Source organism: Sander lucioperca, chromosome 18, assembly GCF_008315115.2.
Source record: "Sander lucioperca isolate FBNREF2018 chromosome 18, SLUC_FBN_1.2, whole genome shotgun sequence".
In the NCBI taxonomy this organism is placed as follows: Eukaryota; Metazoa; Chordata; class Actinopteri; order Perciformes; family Percidae; genus Sander; species Sander lucioperca.
The window spans coordinates 3,160,768-3,179,609 of record NC_050190.1 but is presented as its reverse complement, the minus strand read 5'-3'; the positions used below and the strand labels follow the sequence as shown (position 1 = coordinate 3,179,609).

Below are 18,842 nucleotides of genomic sequence, written 5' to 3'. Positions count from 1 at the left end.
CTCCCCCGGAAGATCGCACCCTGACTACTCGTACAGTCAGACCTGCCTTCATACCAAACATATACAGGTTGGTCACACTGAACTGTTCCTCTGGGAAGTGACCATTGATCCTCTGCTACAGTCAGAAGCAGAGGGGTAAGTTTTCTGCAGCTAATTACCTTATTACTTCCCCAGTTTATCTGTCTGAGCAGTGTTTCCCATACTTCCTTATCACTGCTGATAAGAGCCTCTCCTAAAGAGATGAACACAAGACGTTTGTGTCTGTGTGCAGGCATGTGAATGAGTCATATGTACGTGTGTGTGTGTGTGTGTGTGTGTGTGTGTGTGTGCGTGCGTGCGTGCGTGTCTGCACCTGCTTCCCTGGGAGGAAACATCTGCTGCAGGGTGTCAGAGGCCACCTGTCTGACTCCGTCCTCCCTGACCATTCCTGCAGAACTGATCTACTGTCTGCTAAAGCTGCAGCAGGATGATGTGTATGGGGAGAAACGGCTGTCTTATTAGACCGTCCCATGGCCCGCCATCTGAGACATCCATCCAATAAGGAAGCAACAGGAAATCTTGTCTGCATGCTGGAAGTAACAGATTGACGGGGTTTCTTCTTGCATGTTGGAAGGCTTGAAATTCTTAAATGTAACTTTCCAATCTGGGAACGGTCTGAAACATGGCAAGATTGCCAAAAAAATATCCTAAAAAAGCACAACTCACTGGAAAAGAAGAAGATTGATCCCATACAATTATGCAAAGTCTGATTAATGGCAACTTATTTGAACATTCAACTCTATTTTGCATTTAGCAATTGTCTACCACTTTGGTCCAGACTGAAATATGTTTTGGCACCAACTTTGTGCACATGTTCACGGTTCCTAGACGAAGAATCCTTCAGACATTGGTGATCCCACTTTCATTTAGCGCCACCATCAGGTCAACATTTCACATTGTCCAATACCTTAGTTTATGACTAAGTACCAAAAAACTAATGGCGTTCGCATCAGCCGCAGCTGTACTTAAAAACAAATCGATAATCGTAGAAACTGCTAAGTGTGTTTCTTATCTCAGCGTTTTTTGTTGGTCACTAGGGCAAATAGCGTTTGTATTTTCCTTTCCAGCGTAAGCAAAGGCATTTGCGTGTGATAAAGGTAACAGCTAACTATACTACAACAAAAGAGAAACAGAAGTAATATCTTGGTGAGAATATGAAATGAAAACTTTGTAGTTGATACTTTGGGAAAAAAATTGGGGGTTATTGTATGCACACGTCCTCTATCTAAACGTAATGGTCACAGTTTTAAACACGTAGTTAACGTTTTGAAACGGTCAGAGTTTGGTTATGTTTAGGCAACAAAACTACTTGGTTAGGTTTAGGAAAAGGTGGTTTGGGTCACAGCCCTATGTTTGTTACAGTGGGTTCACTGTAACTGTTTTGAATTTAAGCCGACAACAGCTGCTGGCCTCAAGAAAGGAACAAGATACATTTTTCAGAGCCACTGTTCAAGCCTGCAGGTGTTTTAGTATTTGATAGTAAACATAGGACATAGGAGTTGGTTGTTAGTTTGAGGTGACCCACAAATCATCTTCTCAGGCATCAAAGTTGTACTTGCCCATTCACTATCCTGAACAACACATTATTATTTTTCACCACACTATGTTACGCCACAAAACTTCATTTGTTGGTACTGGATGCTGGCCTCGTATGTACATTATGTTTTGAAGAAACGTGCTATATGGACATTCCTTGGAAGAAATGGCAGGGGAAAATGACTGACTTGTTTGGAAGTGTGACATTGTTAAACAACGTATTACCACAATCCCCTGAAGTGTGTGGGCGTACAGAGCACCATTGTTCTGAGCAGCTTACAGGTGTCCTCCAAAGTTAATCCAAATTTCTGTCAATTCAAGGGAAGCACCATAACTCAGATTTCCCAGTGTGGTACCAATTCCAAAAAAAGAAGTTGCCCTGATGTCAACATCATCTTTCAAATGTTTGAGGTTATTAAAAACTTGGGTCTCAGCTCGTCTGTCAAGGAGATGGAGGTGCTGAACCTGCTGCCAAGCCTTGTTTACTCAAACCCAAGACTTCTGCAGACATTTTCTCTGTTTCTACTACCGTGGACCTATTATCTTTTTTTAAAGATTATTTTTTTGGCATTTTAGGCCTTTATTTTTGATAGGACAGCTTAGGCCGGTTACACACTGGATGCGTTGCGCGAGCGTGGTGTTTCTGTTGCGTCTCAGAAGCGTGGCGGCTGCGTGGATTTTTCTGTGTCCTACACACCAGAAGCGTGTGTGACGCGGCGCTGCTCCTGCTGCTAGGTACAGGGAGGGCTGATCTCGGGACATAGCGCCGACACATTCAAACTCTGAAAAATGGGTGGGCTGTCTGTTTATAACAACTTTGTGTAGCTGGACCGTCACTCAGAACACACACTACGTTGTTATTGTAGCCTATTCTACCCTTTATATATAGGCTTGTTCGACGTATGGGGAGAGAATTGTTAAACTTAAAATAAATATATAGCCTACTGATTTGATTAAAGTAAGACAACGTCGGCAGTATTGACTGCAAAAGATGTTACAGAATATTTCGTTCTGTATGACAGGTGCTATATTTGAAAATCTTTTCTCTGAAATTTTTTATTACATTTATATCTACATTGATGTCAAAACCTAGAGACTTTCAAACATCAAGATGTCATTTATTAATATGCATTCGTGTCTAAATGACATATAAACATATTTTCCTATTCTATTTTGCCTGGAAACGCTTCCAACACGCTCGCGTCTCGCGTGAAAAATAGGCATCGGTTCTATTTCTAGCAGGCCCGCGTCTTAGGCGCTAGCTCTACTGGGTGAGCTTCCCAGGCGCCTGGACCTTTTATCTTTTAATCAACAAAATATCTTTCAGATTCTGACTGACGGAGAGCAGAGGCGAAATTTTCTTTTTGAAGCTATAGATCAGGCGGGAGAGCAGCCAATCCAATCGGAAGGTCGCCCTGTTCGAACCCTAGCCCTGCTGTCCCATGTCCAAGTGTCCTTGGGCAAGACGCTGAACCCCAAATTGCTCCAGATGCTGCGCCATCAGTGTGTGAATGTTTATCTGATGAACAGGTGGCACCTTGTACGGCAGCCTCGGCCACCAGGGCATGGATGTGTGTGAATTGTTCCAGTACTATGTTAAAGCACTTTGAGTAGTCGTTAAGACTATATACAGTTGTGTTCAGAATAATAGCAGTGTGTTTAAAAAAGTGAATAATGCTCAAAATCCTTAGAATAGCTTTTAATTCCATAATATCAATGCATTGGGAACACTGCACATTCATTTCCAAATCAAAACATGACCAACATTGATCAAGTTTGTGTTATACCTTTACAGAAAGTGAAGACAAATATTAGGCTGTTCAAAAAAATAGCAGTATTTGCATTTTTCTTTACAATCTCAAACATTTACTGTATAAACTGAAAAATGTCTCAAGGGTTTGCTTTACTTTGAATCACTGCACTAATATTTAGTTGCATCTCCATTAGGGGTGTGCATTGGCACTGCCCTCACAATTCGATTCGATTACGATTCACCAGGTAACGATTCGATTCAATTCGATTCTACGATGCATTGCGATGCATCAAAATTCTACTGCACACAACAAGGCAACTTTTTCATCAGTCATGAGGCAATACAAGCAGTCAGATATTGAACAACAGATTTTATTGGCTGCTATGTGTGTATTTTCACTCTCCTGTATCTTTGACATAAATGCCATTAAATAAAATAAAATTGAATGGTACAGGGTATTGGATATGGCATTTTCAAACCTGAAAAAGAAAACATAAATCACTGCTTTCAGTGCTTTGAATGAGTGATGATTTGTTGTTGTTGAAGCCAACTCAGGATGCCAACGATCAACATGGTTCGTGAAGTTAGTTGTATTGCCAGCGTGCTTGATTTTAGTGTGGCAGGTTTTAGTGACATAATCGATTATGGCACTTTGCCACATCGATGCTGAATCGTGCATGCCCCGCATTGCGATGCATTGCCGAATCGATTATTGTTGACACCACTAATATCCATTATTTCTGAGAACTGCTTCACATCTGTGTTGCATGGAGTCTACCAACTTCTGGCACCTGTGAACAGGTATTCCAGCCCAGGAAGATTGAACTACATTCCACAATTCCTCTGCATTACTGGGTTTTGCCTCAGAAACAGCATTTTTGATGTCACCCCACAAGTTTTCTATGGGATTGAGGTCTGGGGATTGGGCTGGCCACTCCATAACATCAATCTTGTTCATCTGGAACCAAGACTTTGCTCGCTTACTTTGCTCGCTTGGGTCATTGTCTTGTTGAAAGACCCATTTCAAAGGCATTTCCTCTTCAGCATAAGGCAACATGACCTCTTCAAGTATTTTGATGTATTGAAACTGATCCATGATCCCTGGTATGTGATAAATAGGCCCAACACCACGGTATGAGAAACATCCCCATAACATGATTTTTGCACCACCATGCTTTACTGTCTTCACAGTGTACTGTGGCTTGAATTCAGTGCATGGGGGTCGTCGGACAAACTGTCTGCGGCCCCTAAACCCAAAAAGAACAATTTAGCTCTCATCAGTCCACAGAATGTTGCCCCATTTCTCCTTTGGGCAGTCAGTGCATCCTTTGGCAAATTTCAACCTATTCAGTACATCTTTTTTTCAGCAATGGGGCTTCCAGCTGATAGCTTTGCTTCACATAGCCTTCTTCTGATCGTAACAGTACTCACAGGTAACTTTAAGTCTTCTTTGATTTTCCTGGAGCTGATCATTGGTTGAGCCTTTGCCATTTTGGCTATTCTTCGATCCATTCAAATGGTAGTTGACTGTTTTTTCCCATGTCGTTCAGGCTTTGGATGCCATTTCAAGGCATTTGAAATCATTTTGGCTGAGCAGCCTATAATTTTCTGCACTTCTTTATATGTTTTCCCCTCTCCAACCAACTTTTTAATCGAAGTCCACTGTTCCTCAGAGCAATGTCTGGAACGACCCATTTTGCTGAGTATTTCAGTATGAAATGCACTATAACCAGCATGCACAACATTTGCTTCCTTCCTTCCTTAAATATGGGCCATAACTGACACCTGTTTCTTCACAGAATCAATCACCTCACTAATTGAACACAACAATGCTATTATTTTGAACATGCCCCTTTCAATTACAGATTCAATTACACAGAATGAGCAGCATGCATGTCATGACTGTTGGGCCTGTTGGTTTTCTATGACTCTACAACACTTACTAGTAAATTATTTGCCATGTGGAAATATCACTTCTACCAAAATATTTGATTTATGAGGTTAGTGATGTTGGACTGCTTAGGCGCTTAAGAAGTCAGGCACCTTGTTCAATTTTGTATCGTTTTTGTTGTGTCCTTCCCATTTTTGTTAGCTCAGTAGCAGTTTCGATGTTAGTAAATGTTTCTGAAACCGATGTGCTGATCACTGATTTTAGATATAACTAATGAAATAGTAAGAGACAACAACAGAGAGTGGATAGTATGAATTGTTGAGCAAACAGAGATGGTTGCATATTCCTCAGAAACCTGCTGCTTTCATCGCTCATTCTGCTGCTTATCAGGAAACCCACTAGCACTTTGAGTCTAGCTGAGAACATAGATGCTAAACTGTCACAGCTGCCACCAGTGCACCACTAGTTTCTCCTACTCATTATTACGTTTTTTTTTATGGAAGACAGGTGTAATGAATGCTGTTAATAAAGGTTGCATTCCATTTAGGTATTCCAAAGTCCTTTTTATCTCCAGACTGAATGCTTTCTGGCTTTTAAAATGCTTCATAACCGCTGTTTAGATGTTAGTGTATTAACGTCTGCATACATCTTTACATGTCATCAGGTTGCTATATGCTATCTTTTTATGTTTTATGTAAGAGTGAAAAGGTGTCTGTATCCTGGTGCATGGAGAATTCTCCATTACAAATAAAGTCCATGTTGAGTTAATGTCTGATACTTGAGTATATTTTGATTCTTTATTTTTTTTTGCAACATGCATAAAAGTAAAGTATTAAAATGACCTTAGTTATCAGACGTTAAATCAAGCAGTGAAGGACAGACAGACTATAATTTAAATCATATCTTATATGCTTTGAAAAAGGAGAGAAAGAAAGAAACATGAACTCATTGTGTGGGGTATAATGGACTGAAGTAAATATAGAAAGTCTTCTTAAAATGAAAATGCACAAGTATACCTGAAAACCTGCAGTATTTGATGACCAGTGTATGTGGGTGTTGCTGAGCAGTCAGTAGAGGGCGCTGACAGCCATGTTTCCTCTGCCTGCAGATCCTCCACTAAACACATCATGCACCACACTCTGCATGTGTATAATCATTGTTTATGGGTCACATTTAAAGCCTTTATTGTCTGCGTGTGTGTGTTTTTGTGTTAAAATGAATCTTCTGAATTACAATTCTGCATGCAACCTGCAACAGAAACACATTATGACTTGGATTTATTGGGACAAAGCTCTTATTTCAATGTAGAGATGCATGTGTTCAATAAAATATCATTTTACGGTGTGAGTGTAATAAAAACATAAATACAAGCTCTTGTGTGAGAAAACTTTCATAATAAATCCATCAACGGTCCTCCCCCTCACTCCTTCTCCCGTCCCTTTTTTTGGTTGGCTCCCAGCTGGCCAACAGTCCACCCAGGCGGCCTGTGATTGGTCCACCAGCTGTCCATCATTAAGGGGGACGCGCCCGGCTCTGGCTTTGGACAAACAGAGACGCACCGCTGCTCTCCTTCTCGGCTGTTTAGTGCGTTGAGCGGCGGAGGGAAGTAGAGTTCGCGCGTGTGGTTAGTGCTTCTGTGGACCAAACAGCAGCAGCAGCAGCAGCGGTGCGCTTTCCCTCCTCCAGATCCTCCAGAGCCGTGGGCATCCCGGAGAGAAGGCACGCCGTGCACGCCTCGGACACCAGCAGGAGGATACTGCTTTCTTCTTTTTCTTCATTGTTATTATTTTGACTGATTGAGACATACATATTTTTCTCTTTCCCTAATGGTAACCAACACTGAGCAGCCGGAGACATGTGGAATAATCTGGGGAAACTGCACCGCTTCTCAGTAGTGTGTCTTCTCCTGATGCTGGGGGCCGAGGTGAGAACTTTATCTCAGAGGGAGATGATATTAAAACAGCAATCGACTGGAAGTTAGTTTTTTTGAAGGGGGTTTGAATTCCAGCCTTAATTGAATTGCCTGCTCGACACAATCATGTGATCTCGGAATTTTCTAAATTTGCGCTTCCTTCTGGGGTGGGGGGATAAAGTAAGTTTACAGGCAACACATTTAACACATCTGCTGTGTCGTACCGTTATCAGCTGCTGAAGTAAGGACATGGTTAAGTCTTGGTTTTGTAATTATCTAAAAAAAGTTTCATCATTGGAGGATCGATACAGGCAATATAAAGTGCGTAATTCGTGTTTTAGGAAGATTCTGAAAAGCTTGGTGACACAAAAGTATTTGGATGAAATAGCTTCACGTTTGCAGTGGAGCTTCACCTGCATGGCACATTCAGCCTAGAACAAATCTTCAATTTTTCAGCTGTGTGATCGATTTTTTTCCTGTCAGATGTTTTCACTGAGAGCAGGCTGGTTCTGGCTCAGCCTGCAGTGTATGTCTTGTTGGTGTTCAGCCGCAGCATAATATGCAGAGTGAGCTAAATTGGAGCACTAGGCACCAGCCTATAAGTTTAACTGTGCCAACATGTACAGTAGTGTGGGCTGCAGAGTGACCACACACTGCAAAAAAACAAGTTGATGTGCTGAACTTTTCCTTTAATAGTTGTAGCCTATCATTTCACTTGTTTACAACAGACATTTTACAATTATTAGACTTGATTAATCAAGTAGCATTTTGTTAAACATGTTATTGGCACGCAACCCTTAACACACTTAGAAAATGTGCATTAGACTCTAGGAGAAAGAAATAACTGCTATGGTTCATAGAATATCACTTGAGAAGAAACTCTGAATGGACACTGAACGACCTTTTTTTTTTTAAAAAGAAATAGACATTGCAGTGTGACCACCTCCTGCAGGCCTGTTTCTTTTTTCAGCCTTTCTCACTCCCGTATGTTCTCCTCAGGTGTCTCATTCTACGGGCTACTTCGAGCTGCAGTTGATTTCGGTGGAAAACCCCAAAGGTCAGCTCCTGAACGGCGACTGCTGCGACGCAGAGAAGAGCGCAACGGAGGGCCACTGCGGCGCGGACGAGTGCGACACCTACTTCAGAGTGTGTTTAAAGGAATACCAAACGGAGGTCACGACCAACGGACAGTGCACCTACGGCTCGGAAACTACTAAGGTTATCGGTGGGAATACTTTTCAGTTCAAGGGCGGACAGAAAACCGGACAGAACCGGAACAATGACGCCGGGAAGGTCATCATTCCCTTCCAGTTCGCGTGGCCGGTAAGTGGATCTGAGTGTCACGTTGTGCAGGTGGAGATTCGCCCGTTTCATGTGAACCCCCCCCCCCCCCAGCTGTTGTTAAAAGTTGGATTTCAAAAGGAGAGATTGCGTAAAGGTTTCAAAATATGCACCTGGATGCAGCATCAGAAGGCTTATCATGTGCTGTACTCATCATTTCATGATTTCATGTTAATAATCTCCCATGTTGTGTCCAAAACATGTACAATTATCAAAGGGGAGTTTGGATGTTTTGGTGGTGAATCATGACGCAGCCTTAAATCGCTCACCCACGCTCGTACAGAGTGTAATTTGGCACATTTTGGCACAGTTTTTCTGTTTCACGTCTGTTATTGCTGTCCGAGGCTCTGCGTGCCGCCCCATTCTTCCCTCCGCGTGCAACTTTTTGGCGTCTTTACATGATCAGACATCTCGCGAGGGATATCACATTCCTCTCTTGGAGCTTTTCTTTAAGGTGAATGTCTGTGTGTTTCTGATCGAGCCAAAGCCCTGAGCGCGCATGACGCTTGGCTTTTACGCACAGCGGCGGCGGTGCAGTTGTGTCTCGGTTTGATGAGATACCAAACATGCTGCTGTTTGCGTGGCTCCAGTTACAGTGTGCGAGGGGGGGCTAGTGTTTGAAGGGGGGGGGGGATTTCCAAGCGAGTGTTGATTAAGAAGTGGCAGGTAACTTATTATCTTATCTAAACAGAGCAGCAGAGGCAATCAAAAAGCTGCTGCCGAGCCAGCGTGGGAAACAGGAACAGTCCTCCGGACAATCCGAGTTTACTGAAAGCTGCTGTACACTCACAGATCTTTATCAGAGAGGTTTAATGGGGAGAGTGACGTCCTGTAGAGGAAACGTCACAGGTTTGATTCCCACAACAGCTGAGTGAGTGAGCTGTCAAAATAAGAGTCATTCTGAGTCAAAGTGGAAAAGACTATACGCCCATGATGAAAGTTCAAAATATATCATGTGTCCATGAATACTATCAATAATCATTACTTTATATGAACTTGTGCTGCAGTACTTTAACCAAGTCGTCAATCAAAGAAAAGCAGTTTAGGACTCTTTCCAAAATTAATTATTTACTAAAGAAGACTAAAGACTTTTGAAGTGTATGAAGAAAAAAAAACTTAAATCCTGTTTGCAGCTTCTCCAATTTACGGGATTGCTCTGCCTCATATTAATGCAAATTGAGTTTTTAGAGGGTTTTTTTGTTGAACGGTTGCTCAGACAAAATTAGCAGTTTGAAGACTTGAATTGTGCTCTAGGAATGGGTGATGGACATTTGTAAATAAAATATCATGAAAATAACCGGTCGCTGCGACCGTGATTTTTGCATACTTGCAACAGCAAAACGTGTACAGTAATTGCTTTTAGCAAAGCCAGTGTTTGGAAACAGTGAACATATGAAATGATATGAAATGTTTTGCAACCATTTTAACTTTGATACTCATTTCTGACATTCTTGCTGCACGTAGCAGAAAGGCTGTCTGTGTGTTGATGTCAGAATGTACAGATCGTACACACACACACACACACACATATATATATATATATATATCTCTCTATCGGGTGCTTTGTGTGCTCGGCTGGCTGCGTGACCTCTCCATTCATCACTCCCCATGGTCAGCTGTCAGCAGAAGGGGAAGATGGAAGTAGTAAGTTGGGGCCCTGCGGGCGGATACGGTTACCACTAAGTTGTGTGTGACACAGGCAGTGGATATCAGTGTCACCATCTACTCAAACAAGTGAAGATCCTCGGTCAATCTGGGCCGGGGGATTGCCTTTACCTCACCGCCTCTCATGTTCACTCTCTATCCGTTATTGGGTCATTGTCTCACTCGGCGTGTGTGGGGTCAGTATTTTCCACTATCCGTCCGGGAGGGGTCGTGTGTGTGTGTGTCACAAAGGAAGGAGGGTATCAGTGTTCAGCAGCTTATTCACAAGAGAATGTCAAGGTTGGAGCACTTAAGTAGAGCCATGCGATATATGGAGAACTTCAAATATCAGGATATGTTTGACCAAATACATCAATGTCGATATTGCGGCGATATTGTAGGGGTTGACTATTGGTGGATTTTTGATAAACTAGTGCAGTGCCTGTTTGGAGTGTATGCTTGTTCAGGAAGGGTCGATTGCTTGCTTCCTAGTATTTTTTTTCTTTCTTTATCTTACTACATAAGCGTGGTTCAATCAATCGTGTAACAATAGGAATCCTTTGATGTATACGTGCTGCAGCACCGATTATTTTAGAGGTTGCACCTAAAGGTATCAGAGTAGCCATGTGTGTGAGTCCACTTGTTTGTTCGCCGGAAGAACGTTAAATAAACTATTGCCCGTTGGGTGATCAGTAATGGGATATAATGAGTGAAGCTAAGTGGGTAAAGGCAACTAATAGAACAACTAGTAAGTCTGGTATGTTTAGAAAACCACTTTACTGTAATGCAGCCTTTAAAACCAGGAAAAGACAACACTTGTGTCATATCACCATATTACCATATCCAAAATTTAAGACGATATCTAGCCTCATATATCGATGTTGATATAATATTCATATATTGCCCAGCCCTAAGTTGAAGGCTCTTTAAAAATGTCATCACACTTCATGTTTTTTAAATCAGACATTTTCACTGGTTGTTTGAATATTATATGTTAAATATCTGGGGTGTGAACCTCTCTGTGCATTAAAGAAGTCAAACACGATACCTACTGTGGTCCGCAACTTGTGATCTGTTGCCAATTAATTATAATGTTCTATTAGTCTATGGATTATCTATAGTGTAGTGAAAATTGCCCATCAGTAGTTTCCAAAATGCAAGTTAATGTCTTCAAATGTCTTGTTTTGCCCGACCAACAGTCTCAAACTCAAAGATATTGAATTTACAAGAAAGAGAAAAGCAGCACATTCTCACATTTTAAGGAGCTGGAAGCAGCAGCTTTTCTTTTTTTCTTGATAAATGACTTCAATTAGTCATTTGAATCGACTGATCATATTGTAATTTTACCATAGTTCGACATTTAATGCATGCCTGATGGTCCTGGAAGAGGGATCCCTCCTCTCTTTTGCTCCTTCGGAGGTTTCCCTTATCTGAGAATAGAGGGTGTTGTATAATGTGCAGAGCCCTCTCAGGAAATCCTCGAAATAAAGTGATGTTTCCTCCTCTGCTTGCATGGTGATCAAAAGTTTGGGAAAGATGTGAAATGACAGATGTCTCACTCTACTCATACTTAACAAGGCCAAACCATAGTCCTCCTCCTTCCTACCACAGACTGTAGTTTGTCCCGTGGCACGCTGTCGGCCAACAGACAGCGCTGACAGTCAATAACAGAGTGTGCGTGTGTGTGTGTTTGTGTGTGCCGTGACCTGTAGCCTCTGGTGTTGCTATAGTGGACTCCTCCAGTCGGCCCCAGTAGCTGGGCCACTTGTCCTGACATGAATGAGCTGCTGAAGAAAAATCAAAAAGAAGGACATTGTTCGGCCCTATCCTCTGCCGATCATTTCCCCATCATGTTAACCCCTCTGGCAGTTTAGGTCTTTAGTGACATCTTTTTTTCATGAAAGGGATTGGGGGGGGGGTTTGACAAATGGAGGGATGATGGGGAAGAGAGAGGAAGCAGCCCCCTCTTCAAAACGAAAAGGCGTGGGGATAAAAAAAAAAATAATAATCGGAAATCGTACGTATCGTGATTATTTTTTTGCAACTATTCTTTTCCCCAGAATTGTTTTTTTTTTTATTTCGGTTTTCTTACCAATGATTGACCTAAATATTTTCTGTTCATACGGTACCGCCGACGGTGACTACATCATATCTGTTTCCAGCAAAACAGAGCGAAAGCAGAAAATGCAGAAAATCCATGTTTTTCTTTACAAATGAAATAAATATGACTGTCGTCTCATGATATATTGTCTCGAAGTGTATTATTCAACTTTTGTTTTTGTTAAATAACTAAAAGGAAATCTCAATACTTAATATCATTGAATTGCAACACTTCTAGAATCGCAATAAATCAATATCTCAATACAAATGGAATCGGCACCCATGTATCGTGAAAGAATGGAACCAGCATTAAAGCATATCATCCCAGCCCTACCCTTCACGCTGCTTCCTTGTGAGGTTTCTGTCATGAGGGAAGTGTTCTTACAGTATTGAGTGAAGCAAATACAAGCATTTACTTCTCCTCCTCTGCTGCCCCCCTCTCACCCAAACCTTCCCCAGTCTCTGCATCTCCCTCTCTCTCTCTCCTTATGGGGTATTTTTAGAGCTGCTGTCCTCCCCTCACCCCTCTGTGAGTAAATCGAGGATCAAGGGTGTGTACTCCTTCAGTTTCATGGCCTGCCCCCCCCCCCTCCCCCCCTCCTCTCTGCCCTCGCTCTTGCCAAAATTTCCCCCTCAGCCTGGCAGATCTGAGAGGACAGAGGTGGAGCAGCTGTTGTTTGGAGACCTCCTCCTCCTCCCCAGAATAAATGTTTTAGTGAAATAGCATTAGGGAAAACAGGCTATGATTACAGCATCGCCGAGCAAAAGATCACCTCACTCGGAGGAGTATCAGTGAGCAATCACAAAGTGCAATGTTGGATAGCGGTGAGTCGTCGTCTTCTTCTTCACTTGTTTCCCTCACTGCCGTCACTGCTGGCACTCGGCTCGTTTGGCTCATTTGCCGAGTGTGTCCTTGGCGCGCTTCCGCTCTTCCACCAGGCGCTCCTCTCGGTTTTGGTGATGCTCTTATGGTTGATTAGTTTTGGAGGAACAGAGGAGGAGGATGTGATGATCACATGAATGGAGGTGTAGGTTGGCTGTGGTTGGCTGAGTAAGAGGATCCTGCCAAAATGTAGAAAGACTGAAATGTCATATTTTTTAGGCCTACACATGCAAAACAGCTGTGTAACAACAATACCAGATGCTGCAACTAAAGTAAAGCCATTATATCCAGTTTAATGAAGTCCACTCAGTCATTTATCTGCTCCTGCTGTTGGCGCTTCTCCCTATGAGCCGGCTATCTGCAGACAGCTGGCTAGTTAGCGTTAGCTACCTGGCTATATGGCAGGTAGTGAGTAGGCCCCCAGGAGGTGCACCAGGCTTTGAAGCCAATTTGACATAGCAGCCAAACTGGAATTACAATTTATTGGGCCCTCTGGCCCAAAGGACTTAAATGAAGAAAAAGACTTCTGTAACTTTTTTTCAAGCGTCACAGCCCCCGCGAAATGACTCGTTTCACTATCAGAAGTTGATCCATTTGGTCCAATAACATTTGAGAAGTCTAGAAGAGCCGCACAATTAAATCATTTAATCCCCATTCAAGTTAGCAGAGCTCCAGACCAGAAGCAGCCGGCTCGGCAGGCGGAGGTCTGTAGTGCGCCTGCTCTATAGGCAACATCATCTGGGTAATATTATGCGCAGCAGTTGAACTTTTTGGGCTTCATGCGCCACTGAGCAACTCTAATAGGAATGAACAGGGCTCCGCCTCGAATGCTGCAGAGACAGAATTAAAGAAGTTGACTCCCCTTTCTCGTAATCAGAGATATGTCATCAACAAACACATGTAAAGATATGATCCCTAGTTTTACAACAGGGTTGTCGGAGACAGCGAGCTAACTGGGGCTGCAGCAGGTGCACTTATACCGAAACTATTCACACCAGTTTATGGGACTGTCCTGACTCGAGAGCTAAGGTAGTCAGCTATCATCAGCTACTTTTTTGAGCACGTTGTAGTAACGACTGTAGTACGAACAGTCTTGATTGGCACTTTCAGCCTGAAAGGTAGTGTACTGCTTTACAGAGCAATGAGACTGAAGAGCAGGACATAGTTCTCATTTTCTTCATGCATCCATGCCTTTGGAACATCCAAACTCCAAAGGTTTTGTCTCATGATGCACATATTTTGACCTGGAAAATGTTTCTTTTTTGTAAAATTACAATTTAGACCTCCCTCTGCACCCCCTCTCTTCGTGCGTCTTTAATAAGCCTAAAAGTCTGCAGAGGGCTGCAGCAGGGCTCTGTTACGTGGTGTGTGCCGGCCAGGCAAGGCGGTTGAAAGCTCTCTGCTCGGTTAACTGCGTCAGGACCGGCCTGCTCATCTTTCCCACGCTGTCGCTGGTTCCATGTCAGCTGAGCTGCTTCTGAGGCGTATAAATGTGTGATTAGCTGCTCAGTCTGTCCCTCTGATCGATTGTCGATGCTGCTGGTGGATGTGTGACTGATGTGGATATATTGGCAGCTTTGTGTACTTATGTAGGGGCATAAATATGTTCTCACAGTTACACTATGTGTAGTCTCGCATTGCCAGACCTTCCTCCACAGCGCTGCGGAGGAAAGTCTGGCTAGTCCACACAGCATTCTGGGATGGGAGGAAACCGTGCTCTGTTTTATTGGCAAATCGTCTAGCGCCGGGCAGAGCAACGGTGCCGCTGCAAAGTAGCCTCGGGAAGGAACTTGTTTTGGTGGAACATATGTACGTTCAAAAGTTGTTTTAGTCGTGCAATAGAAAACTCAGATTGGACAGATAGTCTAGCTAGCTGTCTGGATTTACCCTGCAGAGATCTGAGGAGCAGTTAACCATAGTCCTCACAAATCCACCGGTGTTTAGAATTACAACACAAAGAAAGCGAAAGGTACCGTACATCCGGCCGAAAATGAGGGACATCCGGCCAGCTGTCCAGTCAGCTGTCCACAAGTCTTGGGAATACACAAGTCTTCCCATTCATTTTAAATGGGGGTAGTGCGTTTAGGCTGTGGTGGTGGGGGCAACAGGGGGGAGCCGAAAAAAAACCCACGTCACGCTGCGGTGGCCAATCATGTAACCTACGATCAGACTAGGGCTGGGCGATAGGAAGAAAATCAGATATCACGATATTCTTGACCAAATACCTCGATATCAATATTGCGGTGATATTCTGTTCAATCAATTGGTGCTTTAACTAAATATCTTCACACTTAGTTTTTAGATAATTAATCATCAGTAATGTGGACATAATGTCTAAGTGGGGAAAAGGCAAATAATAGAACAGCTAGAACAGTCTGGTAAGTTAAGAAAAGTACATCATTTTACTGTAATGCAGCCTTTAAAACCAGTAAAAGACAACACTTGTGTCATATCACGATATTACGATATCCAAAATGTCAGTGTGTTTGGAAGTGTGTGAATTCCGTACAGGAAACAGGAAACCTGTGAATTCCGTACAGGAAACAGGAAACCTCACTGCCTCTATCGCTGCCACAAGAAAGTTTTAAAACACTGAACTGCCCAGGAGTTTGTGGAACAGCTGACTGTTTCCTCAGTCCCTCCGTCCCTCTCTTTCTCTCCTTTTCTTCTTTATCACGCTTTATATCCAAGGGGGTAAGCCTCTCCCTGGAACGCGTAGTTCCTATGGCGCCATTTTGATGCTACCAAGCCATCACCCCCCGTTAGCATCCCATTGACTGCCATTCATTTTGGTGTCACTTTGACAGCGAATAACTTTACATCTGAAGCGTTTAAAGACTGTATTTGTCCATTGTTTATTTCTAAAGAAACACGACAATGTATAAAAGGCTCCATTATTTTGTATCTCATGTTATGGCTCTGTAGCAGACGTTTTTGTAAAAATAGGCGATTGTGTCATAACCACGCGACTTACTGTCTTATAGTAGAAGAATTACCGTATAGTACAGGAGAAGCTCGCAGGCAGTTTCAACTTACATTCGCTGTTTAAGTTTAATTACTAATGTTAACTAGCATTTTAGTTAGCAATAATTAGCCTGTGCCTATGTTATCTCCTTACATATACCTACGCTCTCCGTCTCTGCAAGATTGGGAATGATTGAGATTTCTCTTGGCACAGCTACCAGAAGACTTCCAACTTTCAGACAGGTTGCTCACGTCACATTTACGTCGTCTCTCTCAGTTGGAGGCTGCTCAGTAACGCTCAGCGCTCACCGGAAAAGTGCTTCTAATATCCTTCACTGGTCTCCGTCCAGAGCAACGGGATCTGTTAGTCCATTTTATATATGCCTATGTTTATATCATGACCTCTTACCTGCTAATGTAGCATGAAGCACTGGTATCGTTGCCATGGTTACCTGTAGTTTATCCTACATCGAGCGTTGATTTAGAATTGTTAAACTTGCACTATGTCTGAGATTTCCTGATATGCAGTTTCAGTGGACACCCGCCAACCAATCAGGAACGAGTTTTTTTCCATAGCCATGGTATATTATTGAATCATCGCCAAGCCCACTGTGTACAGTATGTACGGATCAGTTTCATGCATGTGTGTTTGTTTGCACGTCTGTAGTGTTATTAATAAGCGTTGTGCGTCCTGTTATCTCGATTCTGTCCACATTTTGCTCTCAGCCTGTTCGGTGCATTTGTTTTTTTAAGAATTTGGCCAAACTGCAGATGTCTTTTTGCACCTGCTGAGATGCGATCACAGTGCGAGTCAGTCCACCTGCAGATATGGTTTTGCTGATTCGATAGTGTTCCATTTGCAGTGCATTTACACCTGGTATTAACACGCTTTTTCTTATGCAGATCAGATATCCACTAACACAGAGATCTTCAACAGGGGGTCTGGGACCCCTAAGGGATCCTCAGAGTTACCGCAGAGGGACCACCAAAATAATTGTTACATTTTTGATTTATAAAATCATGGATACAATTACTTTAATAGCTTAGTATTCTATGCACTAAAAATGTATGTATAATGGCTTTAGGACGCCCTAAACGTTATTGTAGGCCCATTTAATATGCAACTTAATTTTACACGATATATGCAGGGTCCCTGCTCTGTCTCTCTTTCAGTTAAGGGCTCCTTGGCTTAAAGAAACGTTGAAGACCCCTGCACTAACCGATTACATGCTAATACCAGGAGTAAATGGGGCCTTTGTGTGTATAGTCATAATGTATGTGCGTGTGTTTAGGCAAGGCAGAGGTAATGAAATGCATGCGTTGTGCGCACAGAGGTGAGCAGTGGTGATTAAAGCATGAGACACACGCAGCTTAATTTCCCACCTGACTCCCAGTGGTTGTTCACAGGGCTAATGGAGCTCAGCTGGACCTCAGAGAGAGAGAGAGAGAGAGAGAGAGAGAGAGAGAGAGAGAGAGAGAGAGAGAGAGAGAGAGAGAGAGAGAGAGAGAGAGAGAGAGAGAGAGAGAGAGAGAGAGAGAGAGAGAGAGAGAGAGAGTGCAGCATGGGAAATGAAAAGAGGGCTGGAGGTTTGGAGGAACCCTCCATTGTTGCTGTATTTGTTTATCTCCTAATATCTCATGTATCTCATGTTTCTCTTGCTCATCTTTCCCTTTCCCACCAGACCCAAACCCTGTAGCTACATATTTTGTCCGTTAGAAATCATTTGGCAGCTGTCTTCCAGTTTTTGTTAGCTTGTTTTGCTAGCTTTGAGGGTGTGATCACACTGACAGTTTGCTTTCTTTGGTCCAGAACAGAGTGAGAAAAGATCTCTGTGTTGTATTTTTGCATCTGGCTCAATTCAGGTTCACATTGTGAACCAAAGTAACACAGAGTCAGAAGCAGAGCTTTGGAGTCCCATCATGCACCAGGTTGTAAGCCATTGCGTGATTTTTTTATGGTAGTTTTGCAAAGTCATTCCTAGTTACCCAATTGCCGTTCTTTGTGTTTTTTTTTTTTTGCAGTGCACTTTCAGCTAAGCATGACAGATTGCTGGGTAATCTTTTCTTCTTTGGTGTTTATCCCAGTACAGAGCACATCACAGTAGTAGCTGGAAATGAACGACCGCCTAACATGACTGTCATTCTTTTCACGGACAAATAAATAGAATTAAAGGAGTAAACGCTCCCAAGTTCAAGTAAACCGCTGCAAAACACACTTGTAATGAACGCACCCTGACTCATCATTTGGCTTTTCCAAAAGTATGCTGAAGAACTTAAATAGAGCAACTCTGATGAAAAGCTGTCCCTGACAAGTATTACTACAGCCTCTTCTTCTGTATGTTGCTGCAACATGGACGCATGCAGCCTGTCCTAACCGGCCTCTCCAGAGGGATTGGGTGAAGGTTCAGCAGGGTTTCTCAACGCATCTGAATGCCAAAATCTCCGTCAGTTCCTCAGTTACCCAACCTCCCACTTCATGGAGAAACCCCCCGTAACACTCTCACACACTTCTGAATCCACAACGTTTCTAACATTTACATGTGTGTAATGGAATAAAGGGAAAGTTCTGGGTTGATCAATGGCAGTTGGATCAATTAATAATAAGACAGTAAGCGTGAATATCACTTTCCCCGGCTTAGCCGTGGAAACGAGGGCTGCCTTAACTTTCTTTGTCGCCGCACCTTTCAGCGGGAACAATGACTTTATACCTGGGCCTTTGTGCCCAGATATTGAGTTATCAAGACGAGTGGAGGGAGGGGGGGAAACGGAGAGCTTGGAG

The 18,842-nt window shown here is 42.9% G+C and overlaps 1 protein-coding gene and 1 long non-coding RNA gene across 3 annotated transcripts in view; both read left to right on the top strand.

The window, feature by feature from the left end:
• Positions 1-18,842, top strand: part of LOC116036818 — a 397,754-nt gene that overhangs the window by 97,932 nt on the left and 280,980 nt on the right. The gene's annotated exons all lie outside the window — the stretch shown is intronic.
• LOC116036815 (protein jagged-2-like) overlaps positions 6,774-18,842 on the top strand; it is a 69,880-nt gene continuing 57,811 nt past the window's right edge. For both annotated transcript variants that reach the window (XM_035994508.1, XM_031280482.2), the window contains exons 1-2: positions 6,774-7,143; positions 8,131-8,454. In XM_035994508.1, coding sequence (XP_035850401.1) covers positions 7,075-7,143; positions 8,131-8,454 — 393 coding nt within the window. In that variant the 5' untranslated portion in view covers positions 6,774-7,074. The remainder of the gene's footprint in view (positions 7,144-8,130; positions 8,455-18,842) is intronic.